This window comes from Oncorhynchus keta, chromosome 6 (genome assembly GCF_023373465.1).
Source record: "Oncorhynchus keta strain PuntledgeMale-10-30-2019 chromosome 6, Oket_V2, whole genome shotgun sequence".
Classification (NCBI taxonomy): Eukaryota; Metazoa; Chordata; class Actinopteri; order Salmoniformes; family Salmonidae; genus Oncorhynchus; species Oncorhynchus keta.
The window spans coordinates 23,200,588-23,219,035 of record NC_068426.1 but is presented as its reverse complement, the minus strand read 5'-3'; the positions used below and the strand labels follow the sequence as shown (position 1 = coordinate 23,219,035).

The 18,448-nt window shown below is 44.0% G+C and overlaps 1 protein-coding gene across 1 annotated transcript; it reads left to right on the top strand.

The window, feature by feature from the left end:
• The first annotated feature begins 12,594 nt into the window (after nucleotides 1-12,594).
• LOC118385662 (actinia tenebrosa protease inhibitors-like) lies at nucleotides 12,595-15,528 on the top strand. The gene is made up of 6 exons (XM_035772877.2): nucleotides 12,595-12,781; nucleotides 13,333-13,542; nucleotides 13,821-13,985; nucleotides 14,345-14,413; nucleotides 14,559-14,637; nucleotides 14,823-15,528. The coding sequence occupies exons 1-6, from the start codon at nucleotides 12,718-12,720 to the stop codon at nucleotides 14,875-14,877; spliced, it is 642 nt and encodes a 213-aa protein (XP_035628770.1). The 5' UTR covers nucleotides 12,595-12,717; the 3' UTR covers nucleotides 14,878-15,528.
• The last annotated feature ends 2,920 nt before the right edge of the window (nucleotides 15,529-18,448 follow it).

Below are 18,448 nucleotides of genomic sequence, written 5' to 3'. Positions count from 1 at the left end.
GACATCGAAGTATCAAATAGCGACGTCGCTATGAACGCTTGGCCTCCACAAGCCAGTTATCATTGTGGTAACTTTTCTGAAACTTCCTGCTTTCAAGCTAAAAATTCAGAAAGATCACGAGGCCCCGCTTACTCTACACTTACTCTACACCTCTCATGTCTCTTCACAGTGCCAGACTAGAGCTCAACAGGGTCTTCTTTCCCCGCTGATTCCGTCAAGCCCGTTCCCTTGGCTGTGGTTTTGCTAGATAGTAGGTAGGGACAGTGGGAATCTCATTCATCCATTCATGCGGGTCACTAATTAGATGATGAGGCGTTTGGCTACCTCAAGACACACTTAAGGGCCCGGCGTGCGTCCAGAGTTGCCGCCCCCACCGGTCTGCCGACGGACTCCTCCCCGACGAACCCCCCACATGCAGCCCCTTGCGAGACCACAAGATGGGCCGTGCAAATAACTTCCAATGGTGGTGAGAGGAGGGCAACGGAGCGACTGCTCCACTAGCCACGTCTTGAGCCCAGCCTCGCTTCGCACCCCAGCCCGACCGACCCAGCCCTTAGAGCCAATATACTTATCCCAATGTTACGGATCTTTTTTGCTAACTTCCCTTACTTACGTTGTTTTCACATACCAGAGGCTGTTCATCTTGGCGACCTGCTGTGGACATGGGTACGGCCCGGCGTGAGATTTACACCCTCTCCCCTGGATTTTCAAGGGCCAGGGAGAGCTTGCCAGACGCTCCCAAAACCACAACACTTTCCAGGGCTTGGGGCAAACCCATTCCTGGGCACCCTGCCCTTCACAAAGGAAAGAGAACACTCCCCGTGGCTCCCACCAGCTTCTCCAGGACCAGTCATGTTACTGCACTGGATGCCTCTCGGCGCCCGTCTCAGCCAGCCCGTGGACATTCTGAAAGTAGTTTGAGGTCAATAGGTCACATTACCAAGGAGCTATTGAATTAGAAAGTCTGAAAAACATATGTAAAATCGTGTGAGATGAAAATTGACAAACTAAAGGGTGTGCAATGTGTAGGCCCACTGAGTGTACATGTTGAACCTTGTTTGAAGTCAGTAGGTCACATGACCAAGGAGCTATTGAAATTAGAATGTTTTTAAAACCTTGAAAATGCATGTAAAATTGGCAGCTTCATTAAATAGTACCAGCAAAACACAAGTCTCAACATCAAGTGAAGAGGCGTCTCCGGGATGCCTGCCTTCTAGGCAGAGTTCCTCTGTCTAGTGTCTGTGTTCTTTTGCCCATCTTAATCCTTTATTTTTATTGGCCAGTCTGAGATATAGCTTTTTCGTTGCAACTCTGCCTAGAAGGCCAGCATCCCGGAGTCGCCTCTTTACTGTTGACGTTGAGACTGGTGTTTTGTGGGTACTATTTAATGAAGCTGCCAGATCTAAACAGAAAAAAAACAATTATATTCTCCTACATTAATTTCACATTTGTTTCCTTTCAAATGGTATTAAGAATATTCATATCCTTGCTTCAGGTCCTGAGCTACAGGCAGTTAGATTAGGGTATGTCATTTTAGGGGAAATGTTTTTTTTTAAAGGGTCAGATCCCTTTTTGGGATAGGGGGGCAGCATTTTCACTTTTGGATGAATAGCGTGAACTGCTCTGTCCCAGATGGTAATATATGCATATTATTAGTAGTATTGGATAGAAAACACTCTGAAGCTTGGCCTACTGAATACACAGTGTCTATGGTGTCAAGTTGCACTTCCTAAGGCTTCCACTAGATGTCAAACGTCTTTAGAAACTTGTTTCAGGCTTCTGCTATTAAGGAGGGGAGAGTGGCAGAGTGTCTCAGGCTCGTGATGCGCGCTCCCGACAGAGTTAGCTCTCGTTCCAGTGCTTTTCTTCAGACATAGGAATTCTCCGGTTGGAAACTTATTGATGATTTATGTTAAAAACATCCTAAAGATTGATTCCATACATCGTTTGACTTGTTTCTACGACCTGTAACGGAACTTTTCGAGTTTTTGTCTGGACGTAGTTCTCGCGCCTCATGAAGATGGACTACTGCGCTGAACACGCTACCAACAAGTGGCTATTTGGACATAAATGATGGACTTTATGGAACAAATCAGTCATTTACTGTCGAACTGGGATTGCTGGGAGTGCATTCTGATGAAGATCATCTAAGGTAATGGAATATTTATAATGTTATTTCTAACTTCTGTTGACTCCAACATGGCAGATATTTCTTTGGCTGGATTGGGCTCTGAGCGCCGTACTCAGATTATGCTTTTTCCGTAAAGTTTTTAAAAAATCTGACACAGCGGTTGCATTAAGGAGAAGTCTATCTTTAATTCTGTGAATAACACTTGTATCTTTTATCAATGTTTATTATGAGTATTTCTGCAAAATCACCAGATGTTTTGGAATCAAAACATTACTGCACGTAACGCGCCAATGTAAACTGAGATTTTTGGATATAAATATGCACATTATCGAACAAAACATACATGTATTGTGTAACATGATGTCCTATGAGTGTCATCTGATGAAGATCATCAAAGGTTAGTGATTCATTTTATCTATATTTCTGCATTTTGTGACTCCAATCTTTGGCTGGAAAAATGGCTGTGTGTTTGACTTGGCTATCACCTAACAATCATATGTTGTGCTTTCGCTGTAAAGCCTTTTTAAAATAGGACACGATGGGTAGATTAACAAGAAGTGTATCTTTCATTTGCAGTGATGCAACCAGTCAGGATAGTCTTGATGGTGCAGCTGTAGAACCTTTTGAAGATCTGAGGACCCATGCCAAATCTCTTCAGTCTACTGAGGGAGAATAGGCTTTGTCATGCCCTCTTCATGACTGTCTTAGTGTGTTTCGACAATGATAGTTTGTTGGTGATGTAGACACCAAAGAACTTGAAGTTCACAACCTGTTCCACTGCAGCCCGGTCGACTAGAATGGGGGTGTGCTTGGTACTCCTTTTCCTGTAGTCTATATTTCATCTTTGTCTTGATCACGTTGAGGGAGAGGTTGTTGTCCTGGCACCACACAGCCAGGTCTCTGACCTCCTCCCTATAGGCTGTCTCATCGTTGTTGGTGATCAGGCCTAACACTGTTGTGTCATTGGAAAACTTGATGATGTTGTTGGAGTCGTGCCCTGGCCATGCAGTCATGAGTGAACAGGGAGTACAGGAGGGGACTGAGCACCCACCCCTGAGGGGCCCCCGTGGTGAGGATCAGCTTGGCGGATGCGTGATCACACAGTCATCAGGAACAGCTGATGCTCTCAGGCATGCTTCAGTGTTACTTTCCTCGAAGAAATCATAGAAGTAATTTACCTCATCTGGTAAGCTCGTGTCACTGGGCAGCTCGCGGCTGTGCTTCCCTTTGTAGTCTGTAATAGCTTGCAAGCCCTGCCACATCCGACGAGAGTCGGAGCCGGTGTAATACGTTTCAATCTTAGTCCTGTATTGACAATTTGCCTGTTTGATGGTTCATCAGAGGACATAGCGGGATTTCTTATAAGCTTCCGGGTTAGATTCCCGCTCCTTGAAAGCGGCAGCTCTACCCTTTAGCTCATTGCGTATGTTGCCTGTAATCCATAGCTTCTGGTTGGGGTGTATACAAACAGTCATTTTGGTGACGACGTCATCGATGCACTTATTGATGAAGCCAGTGACTGATGTGTTGTACTCCTCAATGCCATCGGAAGAATCCCGGAACATATTCCAGTCTGTGCTAGCAAAACTGTCCTGTAGCTTAGCATCTGCTTCATCTGACCACTTTCTTATTGACCGAGTCACTGGTGCTTCCTGCTTTAGTTTTTGTTTGTAAGCAGCGAGCGTCTGCGTTGCCAAGCGCTAAAATTGAAGAAGTTGATTCTATTTATTTATTCTATCCCAGCGCGCACGACCCACGTGGAGTTCCAGGTCTCCGGTAGCCTCTGGAACTGCCGATCTGCGGCCAACAAGGCAGAGTTCATCTCAGCCTATGCCTCCCTCCAGTCCCTCGACTTCTTGGCACTGACGGAAACATGGATCACCACAGATAACACTGCTACTCCTACTGCTCTCTCTTCGTCCGCCCACGTGTTCTCGCACGCCCCGAGAGCTTCTGGTCAGCGGGGTGGTGGCACCGGGATCCTCATCTCTCCCAAGTGGTCATTCTCTCTTTCTCCCCTTACCCATCTGTCTATCGCCTCCTTTGAATTTCATGCTGTCACAGTTACCAGCCCTTTCAAGCTTAACATCCTTATCATTTATCGCCCTCCAGGTCCCCTCGGAGAGTTCATCAATGAGCTTGATGCCTTGATAAGCTCCTTTCCTGAGGACGGCTCACCTCTCACAGTTCTGGGCGACTTTAACCTCCCCACGTCTACCTTTGACTCATTCCTCTCTGCCTCCTTCTTTCCACTCCTCTCCTCTTTTGACCTCACCCTCTCACCTTCCCCCCCTACTCACAAGGCAGGCAATACGCTCGACCTCATATTTACTAGATGCTGTTCTTCCACTAACCTCATTGCAACTCCCCTCCAAGTCTCCGACCACTACCTTGTATCCTTTTCCCTCTCGCTCTCATCCAACACTTCCCACACTGCCCCTACTTGGAGGGTATCGAGCCGTCCCAACCTTCGCTCTCTCTCCCCCGCTACTCTCTCCTCTTCCATCCTATCATCTCTTCCCTCTGCTCAAACCTTCTCCAACCTATCTCCTGATTCTTCCTCCTCAACCCTCCTCTCCTCCCTTTCTGCATCCTTTGACTCTCTATGTCCCCTATCCTCCAGGCCGGCTCGGTCCTCCCCTCCCGCTCCGTGGCTCGACGACTCATTGCGAGCTCACAGAACAGGGCTCCGGGCAGCCGAGCGGAAATGGAGGAAAACTCGCCTCCCTGCGGACCTGGCATCCTTTCACTCCCTCCTCTCTACATTTTCCTCCTCTGTCTCTGCTGCTAAAGCCACTTTCTACCACTCTAAATTCCAAGCATCTGCCTCTAACCCTAGGAAGCTCTTTGCCACCTTCTCCTCCCTCCTGAATCCTCCCCCTCCTCCTCCCTCTCTGCAGATGACTTCGTCAACCATTTTGAAAAGAAGGTCGACGACATCCGATCCTCGTTTGCTAAGTCAAACGACACCGCTGGTTCTGCTCACACTGCCCTACCCTGTGCTCTGACCTCTTTCTCCCCTCTCTCTCCAGATGAAATCTCGCGTCTTGTGACGGCCGGCCGCCCAACAACCTGCCCGCTTGACCCTATCCCCTCCTCTCTTCTCCAGACCATTTCCGGAGACCTTCTCCCTTACCTCACCCGCTCATCAACTCATCCCTGACCGCTGGCTACGTCCCTTCCGTCTTCAAGAGAGCGAGAGTTGCACCCCCTCTGAAAAAACCTACACTCGATCCCTCCGATGTCAACAACTACAGACCAGTATCCCTTCTTTCTTTTCTCTCCAAAACTCTTGAACGTGCCGTCCTTGGCCAGCTCTCCCGCTATCTCTCTCAGAATGACCTTCTTGATCCAAATCAGTCAGGTTTCAAGACTAGTCATTCAACTGAGACTGCTCTTCTCTGTATCACGGAGGCGCTCCGCACTGCTAAAGCTAACTCTCTCTCCTCTGCTCTCATCCTTCTAGACCTATCGGCTGCCTTCGATACTGTGAACCATCAGATCCTCCTCTCCACCCTCTCCGAGTTGGGCATCTCCGGCGCGGCCCACGCTTGGATTGCGTCCTACCTGACAGGTCGCTCCTACCAGGTGGCGTGGCGAGAATCTGTCTCCTCACCACGCACTCTCACCACTGGTGTCCCCCAGGGCTCTGTTCTAGGCCCTCTCCTATTCTCGCTATACACCAAGTCACTTGGCTCTGTCATAACCTCACATGGTCTCTCCTATCATTGCTATGCAGACGACACATAATTAATCTTCTCCTTTCCCCCTTCTGATGACCAGGTGGCGAATCGCATCTCTGCATGTCTGGCAGACATATCAGTGTGGATGATGGATCACCACCTCAAGCTGAACCTCGGCAAGACGGAGCTGCTCTTCCTCCCGGGGAAGGACTGCCCGTTCCATGATCTCGCCATCACGGTTGACAACTCCATTGTGTCCTCCTCCCAGAGCGCTAAGAACCTTGGCGTGATCCTGGACAACACCCTGTCGTTCTCAACTAACATCAAGGCGGTGGCCCGTTCCTGTAGGTTCATGCTCTACAACATCCGCAGAGTACGACCCTGCCTCACACAGGAAGCGGCGCAGGTCCTAATCCAGGCACTTGTCATCTCCCGTCTGGATTACTGCAACTCGCTGTTGGCTGGGCTCCCTGCCTGTGCCATTAAACCCCTACAACTCATCCAGAACACCGCAGCCCGTCTGGTGTTCAACCTTCCCAAGTTCTCTCACGTCACCCCGCTCCTCCACTCTCTCCACTGGCTTCCAGTTGAAGCTCGCATCCGCTACAAGACCATGGTGCTTGCCTTCGGAGCTGTGAGGGGAACGGCACCTCAGTACCTCCAGGCTCTGATCAGGCCCTACACCCAAACAAGGGCACTGCGTTCATCCACCTCTGGCCTGCTCGCCTCCCTACCACTGAGGAAGTACAGTTCCCGCTCAGCCCAGTCAAAACTGTTCGCTGCTCTGGCCCCCCAATGGTGGAACAAACTCCCTCACGACGCCAGGACAGCGGAGTCAATCACCACCTTCCGGAGACACCTGAAACCCCACCTCTTTAAGGAATACCTAGGATAGGATAAAGTAATCCTTCTCACCCCCCTTCTGTGGCTCAGTTGGTAGAGCATGGCGCTTGTAACGCCAGGGTAGTGGGTTCGATTCCCGGGACCACCCATACGTAGAATGTATGCAACATGACTGTAAGTCGCTTTGGATAAAAGCGTCAGCTAAATTGTATTATATTATTTGGCTGTTCCACTGTTCCACTGGATGTCATAAGGTGAATGCACCAATTTGTAAGTCGCTCTGGATAAGAGCGTCTGCTAAATTACTTAAATGTAAAATGTAAATGTATTTGTGATGCAGAACGCGCTGCAAGTCCTGCCTCTCCCATCTCCTCATTAGTTTTTAGGAACATATACCCATGGTTGTGGTAATGCACTTTACTTTGAAAGTTAGTTGACAATTGCCAAAGTCCAAAGAAGAAAAATAAGCCTGGAAGGAGGAGAGTCGTTATTTTACCTGAAATGGACGACTCAATGTTTATTTCCCAGGCCAAATTATCAAGCAACAGCAAGCTAACTAGCTAAATAGGACAAATTAGCTAGGAACTGCAAGCTATCTAGCTAAATTGGCATAAATGTTTAATGCTTTTCAACCTGTCCCCAAATGAATATAATTGGTTCAGAGTTTGTTTTGATATTTTATCCTACGTTTCATGATCGTGTTTGGTGTGGAGGGACAAAATCAATTTGCAGATGCATACGCACGTCTGGTTTGGGCATTGTGTTAGTTTCAGCATCAGTTTGTGGTGGTATGTAGACAGCTACGAAAGATACTCTTGGTAAATAGTGTGGTCTACAGCTTATGCGATACTCCACCTCAGGCGATCAAAACCTTGAGACTTCTTTAGATTTTGTGCACCAGCTGTTGTTTACAAATATACATAGACCACCCTTGTTTTACCAGAGGCCGCTGTTCTATCCTGCCGAAAAAGCTTAAAACCTGCCAGCTGTATGTTATTCATGTTGTCAATCAGCCACGACTCTGTGAAACATAAGATATTACAGTTTTTAATGTCCCGTTGGTAGGAAATACGTGATCGTAGTTTGTCTATTTTATTATCGATTGATTGAACGTTGGCTAATAGGACCTATGGTAAAGGTAGATTACCCTCTCGGCGACGGATCCTGACAAGGCACCCGGATCTTCATCCACGATACCTCTGTCTCTTTCTCCTGCGAATGACGGGGATGAGGGCCTTGTCGGGCGTCTGAAGTAAATCCTTCCCGTCCGACAATATGGGGTGAGTAATCGTTGTCCTGATATCTAGAAGCTATTTTTTGGTCATAAGACAGTGGCAGAAACATTATGTAAAAATTAACTTGCAAATAACACAAAAAAAACATTAGTTATGGGATTGGTTACGGGATTACGGGATCGTAAAATGGCAGCCATTTCCTTCGGCACCGTTCTCTTTCATTTTTTTGTTGCCAATCAGTTGTGTTCTGACAAGGTGTAGGAGTGGTATACAGAAGATAGCCCTATTTGGTAAAAGTCCAAATTATGGCAAGAACAGCTCAAATAAGCAAAGAGAAACGTCAGTCAATCATTACTTTAAGACTAGAAGGTCAGTCATTCAGAATATTTCAAGAACTTTGAAAGTTTCTTCAAGTGCAATCGCAAAAACCATCAAGTGCTATGATGAAAGGGTTCTCATGAGGACCGCCACAGGAAAGGAAGACCCAGAGTTACCTCTGCTGCAGAGGATAAATGGTAGCCAAAATAATGTGCAACTGGGCATTTTTATACATGAACCTAAGCATGATGGGATTGTTAATTGCTTAATTAACTCAGAAACCACACCTCTGTGGAAGCACCTGCTTTCAATATACTTTGTATCCCTCATTTAATCAAGTGTCTACTTTATTTTGGCAGGTACCTGTATCTCTCTCATCAGAATCAACATTTCCCAAATGGTGGGCCAGGAAGCAGTAGTATGGTTTGATAGGGTTTCACGTTGTTTCATGACACCCTCACGTGGAACAGTTTCAGTGTGTAATGGTGTCTTATCATCCCCAGGATGTCACTGTGTGATCTTCCAGTTTCCTGTGTGCATCATGTGAGCAGCACCAGATGTTATTGGACCCTGAGCTGGGCCATGGGTAGCAATAGATACAGTATTCTACCTGTTGTTTTTTTGCAGTCAAAAATATTTAAAGCAACAAATTGACACTTAAACAGAGGTCCCCATCCTAAGAAATAATATTTTAACAGGCAAGACTGAAGGACACCTATGCCCTGTCAGACAGTACAGGCAGAGCAAAGGACCCCTCAGCACTCACTGCCAGCACAAGAAAAGGCTGTTTGATCATCATCATAATTCTGAGAAGGGTCATCTTTGAATTATCTTGACTGGAATCAACTTTAAACTCATAAGATCCACACACTTCTTTTTTTTTTTTTTTTTTTTACATTTGTCTGAGGTCTTTTCAAATAACTTTCCAAAAGCCACACTGGACGCTTGTATTGTGTACTTTATGTCCATAATATACACCATACAATCTTGAACACATACAGTGGAGTGGGCCTAAGATAAAAGGAAATAACATCATATATGAAATATCACTGTACCATCATTCTCATTGCTGGTCATAAAGACTGCTCTGTTGACGCCGTCATAATATTTAGGCCAACTTCTCTGACGTAGCTCTGTTATATTATCTTCACTGACTGTAAACTGATACCTGCTTTGGTTTATAGGCGAGAGTGAGACTGCTTTAACTCGATACTTGACTCCTAGTGGACTTCATCCAAATGCTTTTGTCCAATAGACTGTAGGCTACTGCCTGTATGGAGGCTTCATCACAGTAGTCTAAATTGGCTTCCTTTCATAGACTTCTGCACTTCATCTGCACTAATCTGAAAACAAAGGGTAAGACATAGCAGTTTGGGGGATTTCAGAAATGTGATATTACCTCTCAGGTTCTTTCATATCAGTGCAGACGAGGGGAAGCAGACAGAGAGAGGGATCCCCTATTGCGATGCACCCTAGGTGTCGGAGTCTAAATACAACATTGTTCAGCAATCTTATGCACGTCTTAAAATTATACGATAAGTAAACATACAGTTGAAATCAGAAGTTTACATACACTTAGGTTGGAGTAATTAAAACTTTTTTTTCAACCACTCCACAAATGTATTGTTAACAAACTATAGTTTTGGCAAGTCAGTTAGGACATCTACTTTCTGCATGACACAAGTAATTCTTCCAACAATTGTTTACAACAATTTATTTCACTTATAATTCACTGTATCACAATTCCAGTGGGTCAGAAGTTTACATACACTGAGTTGACTTTGTCTTTAAACAGTTTGGAAAATTCCAGAAAATTATGGCTTTAGAAGCTTCTGATAGGCTAATTGACATCATTTGAATCAATTGGAGGTGTACCTGTGGATGTATTTCAAGGCCTACCTTCAAACGCAGTGTCTCTTTGCTTGACATCAAGGGAAAATCAAAAGAAATCCGCCAAGACCTCAGAAATAAAATTGTAGACCACAAGTCTAGTTCAGCCTTGGGAGCAATTTCCAAACGCTTTGAAGGTATCATGTTGATCTGTAGAAACAATGGGACCGCGCAGCCGTCATACCGCTCAGGAAGGAGACGCGTTCTGTCTCCTAGAGATGAATGTACTTTGGTGCGAAGTGCAAATCAATCCCAGAACAACAGCAAAAGACCTTGTGAAGATGCTGGAGGGAAAGGGTCCAAAAGTTAAAGCTTGGTCACAAATGGGTCTTCCAAATGGACAATGACCCTAAGCGTACATCCAAAGTTGTGGCAAAATGGCTTAAGGACAACAAAGGCAGGGTATTAGAGTGGCCATCACAAAGTCCTAACCTCAATCCTATAGAACATTTGTGGGCAGAACTGAAAAAGCGTGTGAGAGCAAGCAGGCCTACAAACCTGACTCAGTTACGCCAGCTCTGTCAGGAGGAATGGGCCAAAATTCACCCAACTTATTGTGGGAAGCTTGTGGGAGGCTACCTGAAAAGTTTGACCCAAGTAAAACAATTTAAAGGCAATGCTACAAAATACTAATTGTGTGTATGTCAACTTCTGACCCACTGGGGATGTGATGAAATAAATAAAAGCTGAAATAAATCATTATTATTCTGACATTTCAGATTCTTAAAATAAAGCAGTGTTCCTACCTGACCTAAGACAGGGAATTTTTACTAGGATTAAATGTCAGGAATTGTGGAAAAACTGAGTTTAAATGTATTTGGCTAAGGTGTATGTAAACTTCCTACTTCAACTGTATGATAGCCCTAATAAACCATTCAGATGGAGGAAATGTAGGGAGAATGAAAAATCGGAAAGTATATTTACTCACAGATGTGCTTTTGTTTGTTTGGTGCCATTTTTGGCTCAAGTTCAACCACATCCCAAATGTATGATTAATAATTTTAGTGTGGCCATGCCTATAAATACATCTACTTCAAATACATTCTTATGAAATAGCATAAGGTGTCCTTATCCAATGAGTCAGGGCCCTATTTAGAGGAGTTAGGGTAAGGGTTGACCCAGGAATTGAACATAAGGCTTAGGTTATGCCAAGATTAGATTAGGGTTGTGAATGAGGCTAGGATTAGGGTTGAACCGGGATGTGTCCATGAAAGGGAAAGGGGGATACCTAGTAAGTTGTTCAAACAGAATGTATTCCACTGAAATGTGTCTTCTTCATTTAACCCAACCCCTCTGAATCAGAGAGTTGCTGGGGGCTGCCTTAATTGACATCCACATCTTCGGCGCCCAGGGAACAGTGGGTTAACTGCTAGCTAAGGTTAGCGTTGTGGTTGAGGCCAGGGTTGAACCAGGATGTGGACACGAAACTAGGGTAAACCTGCCCTTTTTATTTTTTACTTTTTGAAAATACTAATATTAATGGACCAAAATGCCCCAACATTTAAAAGTACCGGTAGATGCAAAAATATCATTTTAGCCTGTGGTGCCTGGTCTTAAACATTATAATAAAAACCCATACACCAATGCAACACTGTATAATTTGCATAGTCATATGGTCTTCCTGTTTGTTAGATGTAGAATCAACAAAATGGCTGCCGTACAGCAGCCACTCTCCCTCCCCACCCTCTGTAGCAGCCTACCTGCAGCTGGGTAGAGCTGGTCAAACTTGGCAGAGCAGGCCTCCTTGCACTGCCTGTCTGTGTTGAGCGGTTCTCATTCCCTTCCAGTCCTTTGTAGAAAAAAGAGAATCAGACGCCTGGTCCCTCATCATAGTAATACAGCAGTTTGTTGTTGTCTTCCTTTCTCTGCACGGACTTCCCCTCATTCATCTTACTACTGCAAAACAGCTCTGACAGAAGGCCACTTGTCAGTAACAAAAGTAGTTACAGTGCATGTTTTCTTGCCAGATTCCACAGTTCTTCAATAGCAGAAAGTTAGGGTTATGGTTGAGGCTGGGGTTAGGGTTATGGTTGAGGTTAGGGTTGAACTGGGATCTGGACATGAAAATAGGGTTGGGCTAAGGTTTATGACTATGGATAGGGTTACTTCTGTAAGTAAAATGTATTCCCATTGTATGGTTAGGGTTAGTACTTTGATCCTACTTTCTATCCTGCTTTTTGACCCTAGGTTCAGGAGCTCAGCTCTGGGTTGCTCCAGCTCAATGTAACCACTGCACAGGACTTTACATTTGGAAAATGGACAATATTTACTTGAAGATACAAGAAAGGTAACCATAAGGTCTTGTAGTTGGGGATAGGCTTCTTTATTTCTCAATTTCTGTTTGTGAAATGCTTGATTACTCAACTACAATAAAAACATGAACACTGGAACAAGTGTTGCCAAGATACTGCCAGTCATTTCCATGTTTTATGACTGAAACCATGGGGTCTGTGACCGACAGCGAGACACTCCTAGGTAATAAAAACCTACTTGTTGATAAGGGGTCCAAAGGACGTCCCCTGCCTGTGGACAGAAGCGCATAGAACAGGATTTGAAAAGAAACTTGACATCTTCTGCTGGGGGACATCTACAGTCTTGGCCTACCAGCGTCAAAACGATGGCATATCCACTCTTAAATGTCTTTTTACTTGGAGTTATGCTTCCTATAGCTTTGTCCATGAGTGAGTATATTCTGTTTCCTAACATCCTGCATTTTCTCTACGAACCCTTGTTAATCGCTTTGACTGCTTTAACTATAGTGTGTGTGCTACTGTAACCAGGCCACTGAGCTCCTACTTTGTCATAATTCCTTTATGTCCAGTTATATAAAGAGCAAAATCAAAGTAAGGCAAAACACAGTTACTAAGTCTAGTATTGTAAATAATGTTGTATTTTTTTATGAATGAATTATGTAACCCATCCAATGTAAGGCTGAAGTTACATTTGTGAGTGGGATCATTTATCAATATGATTGTGATGAATATTGAGAAAATGTTGAGAGAAGTGTGAAGATGATGCTAGGAATGGAAAACCTTGCTTTTCAAGCGCAGGTGTGTCAGACTCAGAAATAAAAAATAAATCAGACAGCTGAGATGGTTCAAATTAGATTTAGAATGCACTTGCAAATCATTAATAGGAACTGTATTTTTGCTGTTGAAGAACTCTGTCAAAACTGGCAAGAGAACATGTACTGTAACTACTCAGTGACTGACAAGTGGCCATCTTCTGTCAGAGCCATTTTGCAGTAGTAAGATGGACGAGGGGAAGGCAGTGGAGGGAAAGGAAGACGACAAACAACTGCAGTATTACTACAATGAGGGAAAAGGCGCCTGTTTTCCTTTCTTCTACAAAGGACTGGAAGGGAATGAGAACCGCTTCAACACAGACAGGCAGTGTATGAATGCCTGCTCTGACAAGTTTGAAGAGCTCTACCCAGCTGCAGGTAGGCTGCTACAGAGGGTGGGGAGGGAGAGCGGCTGCTGTATGGCGGCCATTTTGTTAGGTGTAGATTCTAAGAGGATTCATGAACATAAAATATAAGATATTAACAAAACCACATAAAAAGCAAACAGACAGCATACACAGCAATCCTATAATCTGATTATTATGCTACACTAACCTCTCAAAATGATCCATCCATTTAAGGAGGAATCGTTGAGCTGTTCATAGAAGTTTGTCAAACCAATTCATATTCCTCATCTATTCTCTCTGCTTTCTCAGATGGAGTGTGTGGCCTCCCAGTGGACCATGGTAGTTGTTTTGCTATGTTGCTGATGCACTACTACAACGCAGAAGAGGGGAACTGTCGTGTCTTCCACTACAGCGGCTGTCAGGGCAATGGCAACCGCTTCGAGACCCGAGCGCAGTGTCTGCAGACATGCATGGGTCAGTTCACTATTTATTGTTGTGATGTCACTATTTCTCATCTCTTCCTCTGAGGTAATGGCAATATACCTCAATATTCACTAAAAAAAATCAACAACCCATCATATTCAATATAATGAACCTACACAATTCTATATTTCACTCTACTGCCACGTGTAAAGGCTCGTTTATGTATGAAAATAGTTTGTAGACATTGAAGTGCATTTGAATCATTAAGGTGCAATTGTCCTTTACAACCTGGCTAACTGTTTGGACTGTTCTTCTTAGTCCATTAGAGGTCCTTCCTCCACAACGTTACTGCAACTCTGTCTCCATTATGCTTGTTAGTCCCGTTCATGTGAGAAATTATTCTTCTGCAGCCAAAGCAGGAAGGTTTGGTGGTGCTATGGAACCAGGAACCAACCCAGATGAGAGTTCCACGAATGCAGGTACATCAACACCTTTGTGTACAGATAAGAAATGGGCTAATATCTTGACGATAATCTTTGTGATTGAGCTATATTGTGGTTATGAAAGAGTTGCTTTTGTATTTTTGGTTCTTAATCCTAACTGTCTTTGTTGTGTTTGTTTCAGGACTGATTGTGGGTATTTTAGGAGGAATTGTGTTCGCAGTGGCGGTGATCTCTGCTATTGTTCTTTTTGTTTTCCAAAGGTAAGGAAAGGTGCAGCAATGTACTCTTACAAAGTCAATACAGTAAAAATAAATGAAGGAAAGGGGTGAGAATCCATCTTTGGATTTCATGGTAATATCAATAAGTATGTTAACTCTGGAAATTATAGATTCAGATTTAAGATTTGATTACACTGAAATGTTTACATATTTTTTTTACCTCACAGGAAAGAGAAATCAAGAAAAGGAAGTGAGCAGGTACCAACTCTTGAGATGAAGTAAAGATGCATCACCCTCAAGCCTTGTTTTGGATTTTGTTTAAATGTGTTATGTTTTAAATGTTGTACTCTATTTTGGTTTAATAAAAAAGGAAAATGTATCCCATGCCTTATCTATATATTTTTTGGTTTACAAACTGTGGGATGTTGACAAAGTTAGCATGTGATGAGCATTAACCAAACTGTAAATAATGCCTGCATATTGTATGTTGAATTTTGTAACAAGGACTGATCTGATCAACCCTCAAACTGGTCTCAGACGTATAAACTGATCAACTCTATTTTTCAGAAACCTAAACACTTATTCATGTTCAAATTGCAATGCCATGTTTTAAACAGTGGGGGCTGGTGAGATGAGCTATAGGAGGATGGGCTCATTGTAAGGACTGGAATTAAATAATTGGAACGGAGTCAAATGTGATTGCCATATGTTTCATACCGTTCCATTTATTTCATTCCAGCCATTAAAATGAGCCCGTCCTCCTATAGCTCCTCCCACCATCCTCCACTGGTTTTAAGTTAATTATTTTTCAAATAAGTCTATCTTATAAACAATTCAATAGATTGTTGAAAGGATTTACGTTTTTAAATTTGGATATGAATGTTTGCATTTGTTCTTTATTGTACAAACGTGAAAATAAATGCATTTTCATAATTTGGTATGGTCTTTTTCTTCCAAGTTGCCCAAGCAAATGGAAAAATAAACTGATATGAAAAAGTCAACTGTTTGTTAAGTGATTGTTTTTGCTCTGTGAAATATATATAATAATATATATATAATCCCACTTATGATTTTTGATCTCCCTGGCATATTTTAGATGGATTACATTTCAAATGTACTTTAGGTCTTTAAATATAGTTCTATTCAGTTATACTAGAGGGTAGAGATGTTATGTTGTTATACACTAAAGGGAACACTTAAACAACACTATGTAACTCCAAGTCAATCACACTTCTGTGAAATCAAACTGTCCACTTAGGAAGCAACACTGATTGACAATACATTTCACATGCTGTTGTGCAAATGGAATAGACAACAGGTGAAAATTATAGGCAATTAGCAAGACACCCCCAATAAAGGAGTGGTTCTGCAGGTGGTGACCACAGACCACTTCTCAGTTCCTATGCTTCCTGGCTGATGTTTTGGTCACTTTTGAATGCTGGCGGTGCTTTCACTCTAGTGGTAGCATGAGACAGAGTCTACAACCCACACAAGTGGCTCAGGTAGTGCAGTTCATCCAGGATGACACATCAATGCGAGATGTGGCAAGAAGGTTTGCTGTGTCTGTCAGCGTAGTGTCCAGAGCATGGAGGCGCTACCAGGAGACAGGCCAGTACATCAGGAGACGTGGAGGAGGCCGTAGGAGGGCAACAACCCAGCAGCAGTACCGCTACCTCCGCCTTTGTGCAAGGAGGAGCAGGAGGAGCACTGCCAGAGCCCTGCAAAATGACCTCCAGCAGGCCACAAATATGCATGTGTCTGCTCAAACGGTCAGAAACAGACTCCATGAGGGTGGTATGAGGGCCCGACGTCTACAGGTGGGGGTTGTGCTTACAGCCCAACACCGTGCAGGACGTTTGGCATTTGCCAGAGAACACCAAGATTGGCAAATTCGCCACTGGCGCCCTGTGCTCTTCACAGAGATGATAGCAGGTTCACACTGAGCACATGTGACAGACGTGACAGAGTCTGGAGACGCCGTGGAGAATGTTCTGCTGCCTGCAACATCCTCCAGCATGACCGGTTTGGCGGTGGGTCAGTCATGGTGTGGGGTGGCATTTCTTTAGGGGGCCGCACAGCCCTCCATGTGCTCGCCAGAGGTAGCCTGACTGCCATTAGGTACCGAGATGAGATCCTTAGACTCCTTGTGAGATGCTGGTGTGGTTGGCCCTGGGTTCCTCCTACTGCAAGACAATGCTAGACCTCATGTGGCTGGAGTGTCAGCAGTTCCTGCAAGAGGAAGGCATTGATGCTATGGATTGGCCCACCCATTCCCCAGACCTGAATCCAATTGAGCACATCTGAGACATCATGTCTCGCTCCATCCACCAACGCCACGTTGCACCACAGACTGTCCAGGAGTTGGCGGATGCTTTAGTCCAGGTCTGGGAGGAGATCCCTCAGGAGACCATCCGCCACCTCATCAGGAGCATGCCCAGGCGTTTTAGGGAGGTCATACAGGCACGTGGAGGCCACACACACTACTGAGCCTCATTTTGACTTGTTTTAAGGACATTACATCAAAGTTGGATCAGCCTGTAGTGTGGTTTTCCACTTTAATTTTGAGTGTGACTCCAAATCCAGACCTCCATGGGTTGATAAATTTGATTTCCATCGATCATTTTTGTGTGATTTTGTTGTCAGCACATTCAACTATGTAAATAAAAAAGTATTTAAGAATATTTCATTCATTCAGATCTAGGATGTGTTATTTCAGTGTTCCATTTATTTTTTTGAGCACTGTATAATGCACAGTGTAATAGCACTATAAAATGTCTTTCTTCAGACACCCACATACAGGTGGAAAGAACAAAACTGTTCGCTGCTCTGGCTCCCCAATGGTGGAACACACTCCCTCACGACGCCAGGACAGCGGAGTCAATCACCACCTTCCGGAGACACCTGAAACCCCACCTCTTTAAGGAATACCTAGGATAGGATAAAGTAATCCTTCTCACCCCCCTTAAAAGATTTAGATGCACTATTGTAAAGTGGCTGTTCCAATGGATGTCATAAGGTGAATGCACCAATTTGTAAGTCGCTCTGGATAAGAGCGTCTGCTAAATGACTTAAATGTAAATGTAAATGTGTCATCTCATGCAAGACCAAGGGAGTAATCTACCTCATCACCTGTTCATGTGGAAAAGTCTAGGTAGGACAAACGAAAAGACAACTAAAACAACGCAGAGCTGAACACCGCAGCTCAATCAGGTGTAAGAACATTTGACTATCCGGAAGCAGCTCACTTTGTTGAAGCTTAACCATCCCATTTCCTCCCTTAAATACACAGGCATTGAGCATGTTGCTCTACCAAGGAGAGGAGGTAACATTGAGATCCCACTACTACAAAAAGAGGCCTACTGGATATCCTATCTCAAAACATTGACCCCTGGTGGTCTGAATATTGACTTTGATCTCAGGCCCTTCTTATGAACACAAGTCTTGTAAATGTAACAAAAATCTTATTTTTACAGCTTATTAGCGTACACTGTTGATGATGATCATTATAAATGAAGGTTGAACCAATATAACATGTAACAAAAATGAAACACGAAATTATGTGAAATTGAATGAAACAACAATGTATGTTGACGCTAATATGATGTACACTATTCCATTATGTTTCTATATGATAACAATATGATAACAATAGCATAATATCTTGACACAAAATCCCTCCTCAGCTCCTCCAACACTTCCACAATGCATCGTAGTTTAAATGTTGCAAAGTTTCTGGGTCATTTGTGGTGACTGCTATGAGTTTTGGGAAGTGCACAAATGTTCTGAGATATGAACAGTGTTGTGATTTTGTTTTGGAACGCTGTGATAACACGCAGCATGTTACTTGCAGGGA